The sequence below is a fragment of the Taurulus bubalis genome, assembly GCF_910589615.1.
Source record: "Taurulus bubalis genome assembly, chromosome: 5".
Lineage (NCBI taxonomy): Eukaryota > Metazoa > Chordata > Actinopteri > Perciformes > Cottidae > Taurulus > Taurulus bubalis.
The window spans coordinates 26,947,104-26,964,708 of record NC_136593.1 but is presented as its reverse complement, the minus strand read 5'-3'; the positions used below and the strand labels follow the sequence as shown (position 1 = coordinate 26,964,708).

General features: G+C 42.9%; 2 protein-coding genes across 4 annotated transcripts; both read left to right on the top strand.

Annotated features, from left to right (window-relative positions):
• The first annotated feature begins 2,935 nt into the window (after positions 1-2,935).
• On the top strand, positions 2,936-8,260 carry ubap1 (ubiquitin associated protein 1). Its single transcript, XM_079218068.1, has 6 exons — positions 2,936-3,017; positions 3,163-3,287; positions 3,737-4,570; positions 4,713-4,871; positions 5,314-5,415; positions 5,637-8,260. The coding sequence occupies exons 1-6, from the start codon at positions 2,978-2,980 to the stop codon at positions 5,775-5,777; spliced, it is 1,401 nt and encodes a 466-aa protein (XP_079074194.1). The 5' UTR covers positions 2,936-2,977; the 3' UTR covers positions 5,778-8,260.
• A 1,305-nt stretch (positions 8,261-9,565) lies between these two features.
• Positions 9,566-16,720, top strand: dcaf12 (DDB1 and CUL4 associated factor 12; the record flags this gene model as incomplete). Of its 3 annotated transcripts, none has more annotated exons than XM_079217689.1 (9): positions 9,566-9,625; positions 11,397-11,672; positions 12,146-12,427; positions 13,149-13,209; positions 13,399-13,592; positions 14,306-14,371; positions 15,774-15,936; positions 16,074-16,252; positions 16,384-16,720. In XM_079217689.1, the coding sequence occupies 9 exons, from the start codon at positions 9,566-9,568 to the stop codon at positions 16,540-16,542; spliced, it is 1,440 nt and encodes a 479-aa protein (XP_079073815.1). In that variant the 3' UTR covers positions 16,543-16,720. The 3 variants fall into 3 exon arrangements, with proteins under 3 accessions (XP_079073815.1, XP_079073814.1, XP_079073813.1); XM_079217688.1 differs by having other exon boundaries at positions 11,385-11,672; XM_079217687.1 differs by having other exon boundaries at positions 11,382-11,672.
• Positions 16,721-17,605: the final 885 nt, after the last annotated feature.

Below are 17,605 nucleotides of genomic sequence, written 5' to 3'. Positions count from 1 at the left end.
ACTTTTATCTTAGCTGTATTGGTTTTGTTATGTATTAGTTGCTATGGGCACCTCCTCAGACACCTGGTGGAACATGACTGCCTCAGAAAAGTCAAAGGGAAGTTACAACTGTCATTTCTCTCAAATTTGTTTTAAGTATTCATCATAAATAAGACTGTCAAACTATCAACATAAGTACCTTTTACATTTATTCAAATGGTAGCAGTGAAGGATGTAATCAACTCGGCTATGCAGATAATGAGAAAAACTAATTGTTGTCACAACTGATGACGCTGAACTAATAGTGAAAGCAGCACATGTCAATTGTTGATCAACTTTTACATAAAGGCACAACAGCAATGAAAACAACTCTCGTTTGACATTGCCTACATACAGGCCTACATTTGCAATATAATAAAGTACAATATAGTGAAATGTACTTCCTAAAGTACCTGATAGTATCGATATGCCATCTCTAAACAAATCACAGACCCAAGAAGTCAAGCAGCAGAAATCATCTTGACTTTCTTTCCCATTAAAAAAACGTAGGATACTTTCAGGTAATAATTGTTTTTTGACATGATTTGAGCCAGTTATAGTCTATTATAGACAGTGAGTTTGTTCACTAGCGATACGATTCTCATGTCTCTCTTTTTAGGAAATCTTTATTTGTTTTATGTGTATTTGGACTTCCATGCAGTAAGTTATGGAGTTATAAGGGAACAGTAAATTAAAGGTAAACAATGAAATTGATGTAGAAAATCCTTCATGTTATAAAGTAGTGTATGATATTATATATTGTATGATATATATTGTCTTTGCCGTTATTTACATGAGGTTTCCAGCAGACTGGCTTATCTCTCTAATGTTGCGATGTTCTGACTTCACGTCGGTGAGTGACGTCAGACAGGAACTAGTCGAAAAGGGAGCTTGACAAATCAAGATGGCGTCCCACGCTGAAGCAGGAAAGAGATTTCAGTATAAATAAAACTCTCCCTGAGAATAGATCACATTCGAGTGCCATCCCGGCAAGGCATCGTTTGGATTTCGGGAAAACAAAAGCAACCCCAGGACGGAGCGGATACAGGTGAGCGGAGAACCGGGAGCTCAGTCCGGTTCCAGGGGCGGTGGCAGCAGAGACACTGTAACAGCCAGGCCACTGGCGAAGCTGTGCGTATTAGCACGAACACCCCAAAAAAAACACAACATTCTCCAGCGGCTCGTGGTTATATAGTGAATTAATTCCCCGGGTCGTACTGGTTCGCCCAGACCGACTCGTGTCACGCGAGACGTTAACTTGTTATCCGAGCTAGGAGCGACCACAGTAATAATAGCTTAGCTTGTTGCTAATTAACACTGTCATAACTTTAGTTGTCACTCGAGCTAATGAGCGTACCTCGGCGTGCCTGCTACGTGACAGCCGGGGAGCCTCGCCATCCGTTTGAATACACACTTTCCCAAACATGTGATGAATAGTAGTTAACTGCGATCCTTTTTGATTAGTCGTTTTTAAGTTTGCAGCAGTTGGAAGCTAGCTAGCTAACGCGACTACGTTGACGCGTCCCGTTGTACTGTAACTTCGTGAACAATCTTAAGTTGCCACGCAGGACATGCGTACATGGTGGATGTGGCGTTATATGACATTATAGCTCGTTACTAATATATCATCACCAACCTACAGGGTCTCTGACATCACGTCACTGATTGAGAAATACCTCCTGATCGTGAGATCATTCTTGATCATGTGTGGCCCATTACTGTGGTCGTGTATGAGAGAGTTTGTAGTCTAGATTCAAGTTCATTATAGAGCCTCACTTCGAAATTGGGGCTAATGGACGGTGAACAGCTCTCAGGTTCGTGTAGTGCATTTTTACATGGATGTGTTTTTAATGGTGTCACTCTGCCAATCTCTCGGAGAGCCTTGGGTCTTCTCTGACCATTGCTGGTGATATTCAAGCAGATTTATATGTATTACAGACTGCTGTTTTGCAGTTTTGTTTAACAAAATGCAGTGGTATTTTATTTGTGCTATGCAAGAAAATCCAAACAAAAACAGTTGTGCTATTTTCTTTTGTTGGATCCAGATGTCTGTAGAGAGCAGCAACAAAAACAACGCTGAATCCTCTGGGCAGATTATATGGCTGGCATCTTTGCAAAAAAAAACCATCAAGTTAACATTTTCCACTAATTTTGTCTCTTATTTGAGGATTATTGATTCAAACACGAGTCCGGTTCCTCCAATCCCACCGTAGTCCTGTGCTCATTAAGTGTAATAGCTTCGTCCGGGATGCCACGATGGAGCCAGGTCTCTGTAACAGTCTCTAATCTCTTATTGCGGGTTTGCCTGAGTCTTATTTTCCCGCTACAAAATATCATCTAAATGCAGGCTGGTAGCTAAATAGCCTTTCACTTCTACTGGGCAATATCTGTTAGTCATATTTTATGCAAGCAAGCGTTATACTAATTGATTTTGAGCTTATTCCACTAGTCTTCACCAGCACACAGATCAAAGTTCTGTGTTCAGCGGATGTGAAAACAGTGCCTTCTTTGTTGATAATGTCCGCCACTGTTGCAAGGCTTGACCAAATAATGTGATTATGTGACTCGAGATGCAAAACAGAGGAATGTTCAAAGCCAGTGAGAAACTGAAGAATGTTAATTTGAAAAGATAAAAACATTTGTACCAGCATGTGATGAAGTGTCATTGCTCGTATGCTTTGATTAAAACGGTTCTGCCGGACCAATTTCTGAGTTCAGTGAAAGACATTCTGTAAATATTAGAATCTACCAGATGTCAGAAGAAGTGACACGAGCGAAGGCAGGCGGAGGAAGGGCAGGGGAAATCTTCTTGGTGCGGTTTTCATACTGTTGCACCTTTTTTGGGGTTGTTGATATATTTAGCGTCCATGTAAATATTATATTTAAAATAATGTGGCATTCCCACTGCTCACTAACTTTACACCTGGTGTACACTCATGTCTGTTTTCAGAGTCTCTAAATGGCTGCGAGGAAGTCTGGATCAGATTCATACAACAATGGTGAGGACCTATTTTTAATACTTTCTTTTTTCACTGTTTGACAACATTGATCCTTTTGAGTTGAGTGAAGTGTAGGTTTGAGGTCTGCTGGTTCCAGGTGGCTATTCTTCAATATATGCTAACTTCGTTTTGTTATTGTACACAGGACCCATCAGCTACCTTGATGACGTTCCCTTCAAGATCAGTGACAAATTCCGCTGTCCAGCCAAAGTGGGGTTTCCTGTCGGTTTCTGTCTCCCAGACTGTGGCTCTTTGCTGGTGGACTCACAGGTAAGGCAAAGGAAAATGGGTTGATTTTGCACTTGTGTAAGCTTTGGTATGATGCACTTACATGCATCTCAGCAGAATCTTCAGCAGAGCTTCACCGGGCTGACCTATGATATTATGACACTGATAGACCTGATAGACCTCGCCCTCTGTCTTGTAATATCAATGTTATGTTTTTTGTGTAGTCATGCTGGACCAGAACTCAGATGGCAAGGTGTAGTCAACCACATGCTGTAAATAGAAAGGCATTTTGTATCAGAAGTTATTTTGGTTGTTGCTGGGCATTGAGCATACCTGCTTAAAACATTGGAGTACCTTTTTATTGTTTTTAAATTACAGCAACCAAAATGTGAAATCTGATGTTGTATGAGCTAAGTTGGACTGTCGTGTGGCTCTTGTACTCACTCCATGTGCCCTCTTTGTCCACCTTCCTCTTACTGTGGTCTCAACAGTATGACTTTTCTCTGGAAAGGCGCAGTGTGCGCTGGGGGGTTGAACTGGGAGAGGCCAGAGCAGCAGAAGCCAGAGCAGAGGAGGCAGCAGCCAAGCAGGAGGCAGAGAGCAGGGAGCGCTTGGCACAGGCTCAGGACATGGATGCTGGTGGTGGGAAGAAACCCCGGTCTGCTGCAGAGGACCAGGACCTTCTACCACCAGCGCTGAACCCCGTCATGGCAGGGCTGTGCCATAACGACATCCTCACTCCACTGCCTGCCCCAAGCATTGGCCCCAGGAAAATCCAGCCGAGCACTCCCCAGCTGCACTGCCTCAACCTCGCAGACTTTGAGCGGGAAGAGGACCCCTTTGACAAGCTGGAGCTCAAAACCTTGGACGATAGGGAGGAGCTCAGGAACATCCTCCAGAGCCAGCCCCAGCCCCCACCCCAACCTCCTCCCTCTGTGTCCCCACCAGAAGTTTCCCAGATGGGGTCAGGGTCGCGTGGAAACAGCCCGTCTCCTCCCAGCATCAACACCAGCCTAGCAGCCAAACCTGGCTTTTCCCATAAACCCAACGGGTTGATTGCCTTGCTGGATATGGACAGAGTTGGACACCCTGGCAGAACGGGGTTTGATGCCGATGATCGGCCCTGTAACATCCGCTCCCTCACTTTTCCCAAGCTCTCTGACTCTGGTGACCCAGAGCCAGTGAGGTACAGCCCACTCCCCGCACCCATCCCTGCTCCCCGACAGCACCTAACCAACGGCAGCCCACCACCGACCACACCCAAGACCCAAGTTATTGTTGCCCCCGAGCCAACCAGCCACACAAAGAGTGGCGCACCAAAACCGGTGAGCATGAGATACATGAGACACATACTGCCTGACTAATTTTGTGCATAGTTTGCTTGGAATAGTGTTGTTGATTAACCCGTGATGGTCAATAATGAGTTTTAGGAACCCCACTTGACCTTCATTCATGTTTTTACTCCAGGCCAACCCTGGGTCAGGATCTGCCGGTCTGCCCTGTGGTGGAGCGCTGCTCAGCATGACCCCCAACGAGCGGCAGTGTGTGGAAACCCTCGTGGGCATGGGTTACTCCTATGAAGGGGTCCTCCGGGCCATGCAGAGACAAGGGCAGAATGTGGAACAGGTGCGAAAACCTCTTGCCCAAATGCACAGCCATCTGGATTCCTAGCAAATTCATCCTTCAACAGTTAATTGTTTGTGTGCGTGTGTAATTTTGTTCAGTGCAGTTCTTCTGTAAATATAGCCTTAAAATAAAGTTATTTCATCACACCTTCTTTTGTCTCAAAAGTTATGGCAATAGATATGTTTCTGTGATCTGTACAGCTAATACTACACAATATGATCGATCCAACCACTGTCGCATAACAGGGGAAAATTTTAATCAAGGGCCTTTGTATGACAGGTTTGATTTGCACTAGCTGGTTTTAAATGGTAATCTAGCATTGCGCATCACATAAGGTGAAGGTGCAAACCGCATTAAGAGAACAATACATTAACCCTACAAAAAACATTATTTTCCATCCAATTAATTTTGTTAATAAAGATGTACTTATTGTTTGTCTAAGGTTCTGGACTACCTGTTTGTCCATGGGCGTCTGTGTGAGCGGGGCTTCGATGCAATTGCAGTGGAGGAATGTTTAGAGATGTACCAATGCTCAGAGGAAAAGGTCTGTACAATTTGCTATTTGCCAACTGTACACCTTCAGAGTATGCATTGTGTTTGTACGTTAAGTCAAATAATAGCCAGCTATAAAAGTGTTTAGTCTCTGAAATATGAGCGACACCCCTACACCACCCTATCTTTTGATATTTAAGATCAAAGGCTATAGATTACATTAATAGATTATTTTAGCTATTGTAGTTTTATTTATTTTGTCATCCTTCCCAGGCTTTGCAGTTCCTTGAGCTAATGTCAAGATTTGGCGAAATGGGATTTCAGCGGGACGCCATCAAAGAGGTGCTGCTGGTCCACAACAATGACCAGGACAAGGCTCTAGAGGACCTGATGGCTCGGGCAGCAGCTAGCTGAGCAAAGCTAACCAGCCAACCCAGGGCTTGCCTCCCGCTACTACCCAACACGGCCCCTTTCCTTCTGCCTACCCTCTCACACCATGCCCTGCCCTTGCCTTGGCTGTGGAAGGGACAGCTGGGAGAAGGTTGTATTTCTCTCTGTGCTAAAACGTATTGTGTCAGCACTTCTTAAAGACTGTGTGCCTAGAGTGGAGGGGGTAAAAGCGTAACAAAACTTCATGGTGGTGTTTTTTTTCTTTCTTTTTTATTCTAAGAAATCCTGGGGTTAGTCTTCAGGATTTTGTACAACAAGGGTATTGAAGAATGGGAAGAATGACTGACTGAGCCGGAAAGGAGATATTGGATAGAACGAGCTGTGGCGTTTTAATGCCCTTTCGATTTACTTCCACTTGGAAGTATTATCTGTCTGCAGGCAAAACTGCAGCACCGAATACGGGGGAGCTGGAGACGGGTTCTAAGTACATCACTTAAAGACCAGTTTGAACTCCTGAAACCCCCAAACGACTAAGCTGCCATCTTCCACTGCTCTGTGCAGACCTAGTAAATGGTGGCGAGGATCGGGGGCCTTGAGGAGGCTCTCGCCAAACTGAACCAACTAACATTAAAAGTCCAAAAGAAAAGAAAACTAAATCCCAGTCGCCAGGCAGACAACTGACTCTCAACAAGTGCCCTCTCTGCTCTGGTGCTCTGCCCCTACTACTTTATTATTTCATTAATTCAATGTCTGTTTTTCTGTTCATTTGAGCACTTTTTCATGTCAGCATAAAGATTCCATGTCTTTGATTTCTGTTTTTGGAACTGCATAATAAATCCTGAGACCCTATTACTCAGAACACAAGAGATGCTGCTGCCCCGGTACGCTCTTCAACCTGCACTGGAAGGGCCTGTTAAAGGAGTGGGGATAAATGGTGAAAGTTCCTCTCTACGAATTATTTAGAAATATCCCATAACCCACTGGCACTGATGGGTCACATACAGCGCGCACACACACACACACACACACACACACACACACACACACACACACACACACACGTTTCATAATCATCTTATTTAAAATAGTTTACTGATACTTTCATTTAGTTTGCGATGATAATGTATGTTAACTCATGTTTAACTGTCATGGACTTCAGTTGCAGACTGGAAAGAATGGGTGAGGTTTAAAAAAAAAAGAAATGTATGTGAGGGTTGTTTTTGCAGCCACATCACAGTGCAATAGAGACGTTTCATATTGTGTTACTGTTGACTCAAATAATTGTTGGGAGATGAATGGTTTTCCAGCCTTGATTAAAATGTGGATGTGACTAGATTAGGTTTGATTTCAGCGGTCGCCATTGTTTATTCTCTGTTATTGGATTTCATGCCAAACAATCTAATCAAACATGACTTTGTTTTGTCATGTGTAATATGAAATGAGTGTTTATCTTGATTTTAGGTTTGTTGCCATCTCCACAGTCTTAAATGTAAAGTTAACACAAGTTTGTCACCACCAGCTAAGAGCTTTTCCCCCATATGTTTAAAAGACGGCCAGGATCTTTTGTTTTCATAGTATATGTCTGAGTTCAGTGCTGCGTAAATGTTTTGAAAAGCATGTCTGCTCAGGATTTCCTGTAATCTTGATCTCTGTGGTACTGATTGAGATTATGAGAGGCATGGTAACGGATTACAAATTTACAGTTAGCAAAATGTGATTTGGAGAAGTAGCACTTTGCTTGGGGCAGGTCCAGTATGTTGTCCTATGTTCTCCAGTTACAAAACATTTTCCACCCACAAATCAATTTTAGACCAAAAAATACAATAGAGTAGTTTATTTCCAAGAATATAGAATACAGCTAAAACTAGGCAAACAACACGGCATGGGCAAGGTGTCAGGTTAGACCTAGCATCCTTATTCAAGCCAGTGTTTTGTCTGATATGTTTTGTCTGGTATGGCTGACATGATCCACAAATACATGTTTTCACCCAGTTCCTTTTTGATTTACTGTGATAAAGAAGAAGAATAAGATAAAATTACTTTCCAGACAAACACAAGTGGTAGTATTGCTGCCTTGCATAACTCATACATAAGTGTGGTTTCCATAATCATGTATATATAAAGCAAGTACATGTCCACTTGCCTCTCCTCCAACAGCCACACAAGTTGGAGTGAATGCAGTATTGCAGATTCTGGACCTCCTCCATCAATGCCTACTCCATTTCTGTTAGAATCACCTCGTTGTGTGGGGATGAATGGCAAGTAGGTTGTCATTAATTAGGGCATCATGTTTAAGGCTTTCTGTATCAGATCCATCTCTAAGTCACAGCATAATTTAATGGACGCTAATGAACCTAATGAAAGTTAATATATCTCAATGGTATAATAAGAGTTGGCTGAGTTGAGTGTTCTTTCCCAATCTCCTGAAATGTGATTTACAAAATGTTCAATTTATTCTTGAATGATTTGGAAAATCCTCACGATTAAATGTGCACATCTTTTCAGTGGTCAGACTGTTAATCGTTGCTGTTGTGTAATTTTTTTAGCTCAATTGGATATAGGCTATTTTCTCAAGTATGGTCACAACATACTAGAAGCTGATGAGAAAGCACAACTCTCCTGCTTCCTTTTTGTTCTCTTCTACGGCAAATGCATTTGTATTTTCTCTGTTCAGTTTACAACAGATGAGTGTCCATCCAGGTATTGTCAGTGGTAACTGGAAACATCTAACTGTGTGGCCCAGTCAGCAGAAAAAAAGACAATTATGCGTCAGAATAGAGGCCAATTATTGGTCTTCCTGAGCTCACCAGCGTTAATAAACAGAAAATAAGAGTCATGCATAACATCTGTTCACAGGCATGAGTGAAGGTCCTACGTAGTGCCAAGACATCTTTGTGATCTCAGATTTCCACATCAACAATGTGTTTGTGCTCATCCAAATAAGTCCCCCTTCAGAAAAATCAAGAATCTCTGAAGAATTTATAATGTTAAGAGATGTATGATTTCCTCCCTTTAAACTAAGATTGTCCAGACGGCCACTAGAAGTTCTCAATGTTCACTTTAACAAATATACATATGGCATGAATAACAGACAGAATAGCCCAATAAATGATATATATATATATATTTCAGTTATTTTTGTTAATCTGACATTTAATAAAACTGCATTTTTTTTTAACAAAGCATACATCATGATTTGATTGTATTGACATATTTCCTGAAATAAAAATGTAAACAAAAGCTTACTGTGATGAAATTCACATATGGGCATATTAAACTTCATATAGCGCTACGATAAATTGTTCAATTTCATAACATTATTTTCATGCTGAAACAATAATAATATGTATTTAAATCGGGGAGAAAGAGAAAAAACAACAACATCTGATAAACGATCTCACGGAGTTGGCGTGAACGAGCACGCACGTACGCGCACGTTCACGTACGACCTTGTTTTTGTTGATGTTAATTTGAGTGCGGCTGCGCGCTGCCCAATGCTTTCGCCGTTGCTGACGCGACTTGGCAGGGGGAAAGGAGAGTGTGTACCCGCTGGTTGTAGCTAGCGACGCTGTCGAAGCTGACAAAGGAGTACGACCACAGTGTAGTTTTACTTGGGAGCCTCGGAGGCAAGCTAATGATAGTAGGTCAGCGACAATCTTAACCTGCCTCTCCCGTATGTGATCGCCCTTGCTCGTCGTCGGACGCTGCCAGCGAGGGCCGAGAAACAAAAATAGCATATCGCCATTATATGATCCAGTGTCCAGCGTCACTTTTACCCTCCATGTGGGTGAGGGAGCTGTGTGTATCAGATTATGGCGAGAAAAACAGTTAGCAGGAAAAGGAAGGCAGGGGAGCCCAAGGACCAACAACAGGTAGGCGGAAACTCACGTTAGCTGGCTGGCTAACGCTCGTCAGTTGGGTTAGCATGCTACTAGCATCGGTCTAACCAGGTTTAGCTGAGCGTGTCAGACTGGTGACGGTTTAACCAGTGAAGCCCCCCAGTATATGATGCTATATGGACATAACACACACTAAACGACCACCTCTGCGGTCCTCTTAACGGGGTGTTTCCATTTGACAGTCAGCGACGTTGCCCGTTGCTGTTAGCACGGCGGTGTCCGACGGCTGTGTCAACGTTAGCCGAAGGGCTAGCTGCCCCGTCTTATTATTATTTAATTGTAATCGCGATTAAACAACGTTCTCGTTGGTGGATGAGGTTGACAGTCCCTTGTTCGCTCGGGGGCATCGCCTGTCACTCAATAGTCACCACTCAGAAGAGCGTTAATCGCCATTTAAAAACTGAATGTTGTCTTACAGCGTCATATTATTATAAGGCACAACATTAGCCGTAGCTAGCTGTTAAGCTAACTTAGCGGAAACGTTAATTGACAGTTAGCTAGCATAGCTCACTTGCACGCAGACCAACCGTAGATCCAAGATCACGGAATAGACTTTCATCATCATCATCACTAACATCTTTCCTATAGAATCAACTGAGCCCAGTTGCTGACACAATAAAATGCGCTTTGGCTTTGAAACTGAAACATTTGAGATAATGTACGATCTTCCTTTACTGCGTCATGTAGCGTTAGTGTTATGTGAACGACGTTGAGGCATGTGTCGGTTATGATGGGGGCCGCAATCATGCATCAGTAGCATGAAGCCACATCCACAGCAATACACCTGTTATTCAGTCTGCTAATCGCACACGAGACGCAGCTATCAAAGATCACAATATAATAATATTATAATAATAAAACGACAGCAGATGGCACCACCGATTCTTTTGCGATCCAGGAAGAAAAAACACATTATAGTGTGTGTGTGTGTGTGTGTGTGTATAATATATATATACACACACACACACACACACACACACACACACACACACACACACACACACAATATTGGTGTCTTAAATATCCCTATAAAGCCAAAGCAAAATGATAAATACACACAATAAAGTAGAATATCATTTTTAAAGCTCTGCTGTGACCTGAGGTTGTATCTTGTGATTTGGGAGGACAATTTTCAATTTTACAGGCCAAGTTAGATTTGTATATGCCCATAAACAAGCCGCTTCGTGTTGCAAAGTGTAAATGAATGGTCAGATAAAAGTGTGACTGGTGTACCTATACACTTCTCAGCATGTGTTTTTGTTTGTGTGAAATAACATAAAAAGTGTTCCTTACCAGTGATAATTAAGTCGGTATGTCTTATGAGGTCTGTGTAGTTGTGGTCTGAATATACATCATAGACTGCTATTAATGTTGCCCTACCTAAACAATATAAAATTCAAGGCTCTTGCATACACTAGGCCTGTAAATTGATAACCCATCCTAATGGATGCCAATGCGTGTCAATACTCCCATGATCCACTTAGGGTCTTAACGCTACTGACCAGCTCCAGATATGCATCTGGTCCTCTGGGGGATGAGTGAGGCTCAGCATAGACGGTTTGCATCTGATGCAATTTAGATGATATTTTCTGACGACTTAATTGTAGACTAACTTTTCCACCATTCGAAGTAAAACAGAATTATTGATAGTCTCCTAAATAATGTTGGTCTTGATAAAAGTAACACTTTCGCCACTAAAAAACGTTTTTCCCCCCATCGCTTTCCTCAGCTGGGCTGGTGTCAAGCACCACACAAGCGCAGCCGTGTTTCTTGTTCATCACGTCATGCCCAGCAGTGGTGGTGCGGTCGGCGCTCGGTGGTATGTGCCCTCCGGGGGCGGGAGTTCAGACCTCAACAGCAGCACGAGTTACGGCTCCAGCGGAGCCTTCGGGGGTTTGCAGCCGGCAGGCTCCCTGGCATCCTCAAGGAGAGAGAGTTCTCCCTGGGTCGACTCAACAAGGTGTTTGCGTCACAGTGGCTCAACCACAGGCAGGTGGTGTGTGGGACCAAGTGTAACACGGTGAGATGGCATTTTGTTACTAACCTGCATTTATTGGTTTGATGTTCCAAAATATGAGAGTACTGTTACTTAATCAGTAAGATTACATGCATTCATATGTTATTATATACAGAGAAGAGCAATCTTATTGCAACTGTCATGAAAACACCATGAACAGGTTGCGTATCTAAAGACTGATATCAGAGTAAGTGTGATGTGTTGAATAAGCAAGTTACTTTGTTGTTTTGATCCAGTGATGCGTCACAAAAGTCACATTGAACTGTGATGCCTCTTTTCACTTTGCCTGAATTCTAATAAGATTAATATCATACTGTATGATATTAAGCCGTTAACATATTTCTTAATTATTTTTTTTATACATACATTCCGTTAGCCCAGGTGTTTTCATCAGATCACTGGCTCAGGTATTATTTTAGTTTTAACTCTTGAATCTGATATTCTAACCAGATGTCTTTTCTTCCTTTTACCTGCAGCTTTTTGTAGCTGATGTCCTGACGGGGCAGATAACACGCATTCCCATGCTGAAGGACAGGGAGTGTAATGCTGCTGGCTCTGGAGTGGTGGGTGCAGTGGTGGCCGGGCGGCAATACCAACAACCCTTAGGAGGCACTCGTGCCCGGCTGGACCAGCAGGGCTGTGGGATCCACGCTATTGAACTCAACCCTTCTGGAACTCTGCTCGCCACAGGAGGAGACAACCCCAACAGCCTGGCCATCTACCAGCTGCCCACACTGGACCCTGTTTGTGTGGGAGATGTAAGTGGTTTGTGTCTGTTAAAGTCAGCTTTATTGTCAATTACTCGAAATGAACCAAACATACAGAGGAATTGAAAAAACGGTTCTCTCTTGTCCAACAAATAAAGCGAATACAGATGATGTAGTGCAAATAGGTTATACAAAAAAAAGACATTTCTCTCAACATGTGTGTGTGTGTGTGTGTGTGTGTGTGTGTGTGTGTGTGTGTGTGTGTGTGTGTGTGTGTGTGTGTGTGTGTGTGTGTGTGTGTGTGTGTGTGTGTGTTTGTCAAGGCTGATTATTTCTGATCCTCTCTTTGCCCACTGTAATTCATTCTGTTAGGATTCCTGCAGAATATGTTGGACTGTGCCCACTTGCCACAATGTTTGAGTCTTGTAAGCATAGCAGCATTGGCGTGTCATGGAGGGTTTGCTGTATTAGAGGTGGCATTTTGGGCTCCTCTATTATATTGTTTACATTTTTTTAATATTGTTAGACGTTTGTGATTCGCTGACTTTTGACCTAGTGCCAAAGAATGTAAAATGTTCCACTTATTCAACACTTTTCATAACAAGATGACGCTCGTCTCTCTCAACCGGAGAGCTGTGAAATACTATGATTTTTATAACCATGATGTATATTTTGGTAATATTTCCCAGCCACCATTTAGCAAAAGCTGTTCAGCAATTCAAGCATAAGGACATAAGATTGTTTTGCATTTACATCGGTTTTTGTTTTTCAGGAAGGTCACAATGACTGGATCTTCTCCATTGCATGGATCAGTGACAACATGGCGGTTTCTGGTGAGTCGGGTATATGAGTGAAGTTGTATGAATAAGCCCTGCTGTGTAAGCATTGGGCAGTGCACAAGTCAATGCCCTCGACATACCATGAGGACAATCCCATGTCTATTCATCCCGTTTGTATGCTGTTAGTGGAAACATAAATACTCTAGGCAGTAATCAAGATGTGTGTTTTTTTTCAATTCCTAGGGTCCAGAGATGGCTCCATGGGCCTGTGGGAGGTGACGGAGGAAGTGATGAGCCAGGCTGAGCAAAGTCAGAATGAAGAGGCAGTACCCTCATACGCCCACATCTCCCACCGTGCCCTCAAGGACATCCCAAAAGAGTACACTAACCCATACAACTGTAAAGTCCGTGCCCTGGCCTTCAACAACAACCATAAAGTAAGGTTCCCCGTCCTGGGAAACCATGTGACTGCGCTTTCGATGAAATATTTCTTACAATGCCTAATATGCTTGGTGTCAGTTTTCAGAAAAAAACACAGGATATGACAAGGAGATAATTTGAGGAACTTTTAGCTTTATCATTTTATTAATTTTTTGTTAGATCGGCGTGGCGCATGTTTTAGGTTTTGTCATCTGGATGTACTGTAGCAAGTTACAACCCTATTTGTTTATACAAGAATGGTTTGAGCTTTGTTTTAAGTTACATATCCTGCTTGTACCTCCTTTTTAATCAAAATCTGTCTGAGCACACAATCTTAAACGGGTCAAGCAAACTTATTATGCAAAGGATACATACATACATGCATACATGCATACATACATACATACATACATACATACATACATACATACATACATACATAGGACACACTGGTACAGACAAAATCCTTGCTTTATAGTTGGATATTTAGCATACACATAGACATCAGAGGAGTGAATTGTGCTACAGGAGTGGATGTTTTGATGCATTTCTTTACCAGAGGAATCCATTGTATCGGCCCTTCAAGCTGACCACAGTCGTGGTCAAACCTACGATGTATTTGAAGTTTCAAAGCAAACAAGTTGATTGTCAGAACCCGTTGTTTCTGCCTCCGCACACCTTGGCTTCAGTTATTTACACCGGTCTTCCCTTGTGTGTCTTCTCTTTCTAGGAACTGGGTGCTGTGTCTTTGGATGGCTATTTCCACCTCTGGAAAGCTGAGCACAACTTGTGCAAGGTAAATCCCATTACTTTAGTGTGACTAATACATCATGTGATGCATTTTCTCTGCATACTGCATAGCACAGTGCTACATTCAACTAAGGGAGGACAGGGGGACTACAGCTGTCTACACGTTGTATTCATACTTTTTTACACTGCCAATTAAGTTGTATGTGAGATCAGTTTCTCACCCAAATGGCAAATATTCGCCTAATATTGTTACATTTTCTTATTTAATGGAGCTCCACAGCCATGCATACTCATAATCATTAGGGGTCCAGAGGTCCCACGATTCGATTCTATAACGATACTTGGGTCCCGATTCGATACTATCACGATTCTGCGATATATTGAGTATTGAGATTTAATTCCCTTTTTTTCCAACGCAAATTGTCCTCAAAGGAAAACTTAGTCAACATATTGTATCTAAGAAGATGACGTTTTCAGCCTGTTCATCTCATTTCAATCATTTTTATTGCAGCAAAATGTGATTTTCAAGCAGACAATCTGACCAACACTTTCATAAATGTTGCACCTGACAAACTGAACCGCTTGTGTTGCAGTCTGCATTGTCGCGTCATTCCAGCTGGACGCGCTAGAGAAGGGGCGGGGCTTATCTCTGGTTTATCTCCGTGCAGAGAGTTTCCATTTCTGCCTCCACCATGAAAATAACTACTATTTCTGCGTTATACTTGTTGTGAAAATCCCAAAGAGGTCGGAGCATCAAACGCCGCCGTGTCTGGGTTCTTAATATTACTTCTCCAGGAACTGCGTCGGGATGACGGTGTTACGGCCGTGTTAACTGGCGACTTTCGGCCGGAAGTCACCAGTTAACACGGTCGCATGTTAATCCGTAACACCGGCTGCTTCCAGCGCTACGAGTGTACCAGCAGCCAGTTTGATTTACACACGGACGGCGCATTTCTCTCTGATGCCTCCCATAATTGATTACATAATAATTCTTTGATTTTATATAGCGCTTTTCTGAATACTCAAAGACGCTTTACATGGGAATCATTCACCCACTGATGAGAGGAGCTACCATGCAAGGTGCCACATCAGGACTATCTAACATTCATACATCGTAGGCGCAACTACAGGAGCAATTTAGGGTTAAGTGTCTTGCTCAAGGACACATCGACACAGGCTGGCGGAGCTGGGGATCGAACCGCCGATCCTCTGATTGGAGGACGACCCTGCTCACCACTGCGCCACGGTCGCCCACAAAAAAAAAACGATACTTGGCTTCCGTGTATCGATACAATATCGCCACGCAAACTATCGCGATACTATGCTGAATCGATTTCTTTCCCCCACTCCTAATAATCATGTGTCCAAACTGTAAGAGGAAGAAAGGACTGTTCTTGACATCATCTTTACTTGGTTCCCATTTAACATTCTCTGGTGTTTCCCTTTAGATACTGTCCACCAAGCTGCCTCACTGCAAAGAGAATGTGTGTCTGGCATATGGACAGGACTGGTCTGTGTACGCTGTGGGTTCTCAGGCCCATGTTTCCTTTCTGGATCCACGGCAGCCTACACACAGCATCAAGTCGGTCAATTCAAGAGAGAGAGGAAGTGGTGAGTAATCTGTAAACTTGTGACAGTAATGGTAGAAGTAGAGAACCGGTAGATTACCTCCCTAAACTACATCATGTTTCCATGTTAGATACTGCTGTTTGAGTAGCTATGCATTCAAGACATCTTTGTCCGTGCAGGGATCCGTTCAGTGAGTTTCTACGAGCACATTGTGACGGTGGGCACCGGCCAGGGTTCCCTTCTCTTCTACGACATCCGGGCCCAGAGATTTCTAGAGAACCCTTTGAATCCAGGCGGAGGGTACCGGAAGTTCCCAGGAGATGGCATCCTCAAACTCTCTACAGGGAAAGGCTGGCTGGTACAATAGTATTTCTTATTGATCTCTTAACAATGAAGTGCTGAACTGGAGTTGTCATAGATTAGTTTTCACTGCATCTCCTTCCTTCTCTCCTCATTCTTAACTTTCCTCTCCTGCTCTCCAACTCTCAGAATCACGATGAGACGTGGAGGAGTTACTTCTCAGACATTCATTCCTTCCCCAACGCGGTGTACACCCACTGCTACGACGACTCTGGCACCAAGCTGTTTGTGGCCGGTGGACCGCTCTGTTCCGGCCTGCACGGCAACTACGCAGGACTGTGGAGCTAGCCTCTTCGTCTCCTCCATCACCATCACTACACCCTCGTCCAGACATTTTCCTAGTCCCTCCATCCCTCTCCCTCTTCAAGTCCGTTGACGTCACTGTCTTTGGTATGCTTCTTGCTCATTGAATTGTCACTCCTTTCCTCACATGTGGACTCAGGAGCATGATCTTGCCCCCACAGTATCGCAGCTTTGAATATTGTTGTTGTGTATGTTAGTGTCCACCATTCCTCTATCCCTTTCTCCCCAAATTATTCCGTTGCTCCTTCCCCTTTTTTTTATTTTTTATTAAAATGTACAAATGATGAACTAGTCATTTTCAAGAGCTGCGACGTCTGCCACTGAGGAACTCTGAAGAGTTTTAAGAAACATCAAGATTCAAGTAATACATGTATTCAGAATTTAAAATATCCAACCCGCAGGGATTAGGCTCTGGTATTTTTCTCTTTACCGCTGCTTCCTCTGTTAAAAGACGGTGTCTTTGTGAAATACATGTGGAATTTTTCTTCTAAAAGTTCCTTTTTCGTTCTCTCACTGAAATGGACGGCAATAAAAGAGGGGGAGAGAGGAAGAAGCACGACTGAAGAGACAATTGGGTTCGAAGGACCGAACCGGAGTGCAGTTTGACATTTGATAGACTATTTACTGGTTGGAGCAGCCCGTCCTGTCCCACAACAATCACCAAGAAGTTCTCTCTTCTCTTTGCTGAAGTAAAAACAAAGAAGCCAATCAAAATGGAACTTTGTGTTCATATTTGTTCTTACAGAGATGATGTAAAGAAGAAACATTGAGATTGCTAAATGCAGTGCTATGAATTTATCCCAACAAATGCTTATTTTATTTTTTGTGTGTGATTTGACAGGCATACCCCCTGCTGATATTCTAATTTTCTTTATTTGTATTTATTTCCCCCTTTCTCCGTCACCTTTATTCAGTTGGTCGGGGTGTTTATAGCTTCTTCTGAAGGATATATTGTCTCTTTGCCCTTTTGCTTATGTTCTCTTTGACCAGAATACTTTTGGGCAGATTGGACCATAAGCGGTGTTTAAATTCTGATCTGTAATCGTTC

What these genes read in the sequence shown, in the direction of transcription:
- ubap1 (XM_079218068.1), top strand. Translation starts at nt 2,978, where the DNA reads ATGGCTGCGAGGAAGTCTGGATCAGATTCATACAACAATG. An exon ending in ATCAGATTCATACAACAATG is followed by an intron (nt 3,018 to 3,162) that starts GTGAGGACCTAT and finishes TATTGTACACAG; the next exon opens with GACCCATCAGCTACCTTGAT. An exon ending in ACCAATGCTCAGAGGAAAAG is followed by an intron (nt 5,416 to 5,636) that starts GTCTGTACAATT and finishes CATCCTTCCCAG; the next exon opens with GCTTTGCAGTTCCTTGAGCT.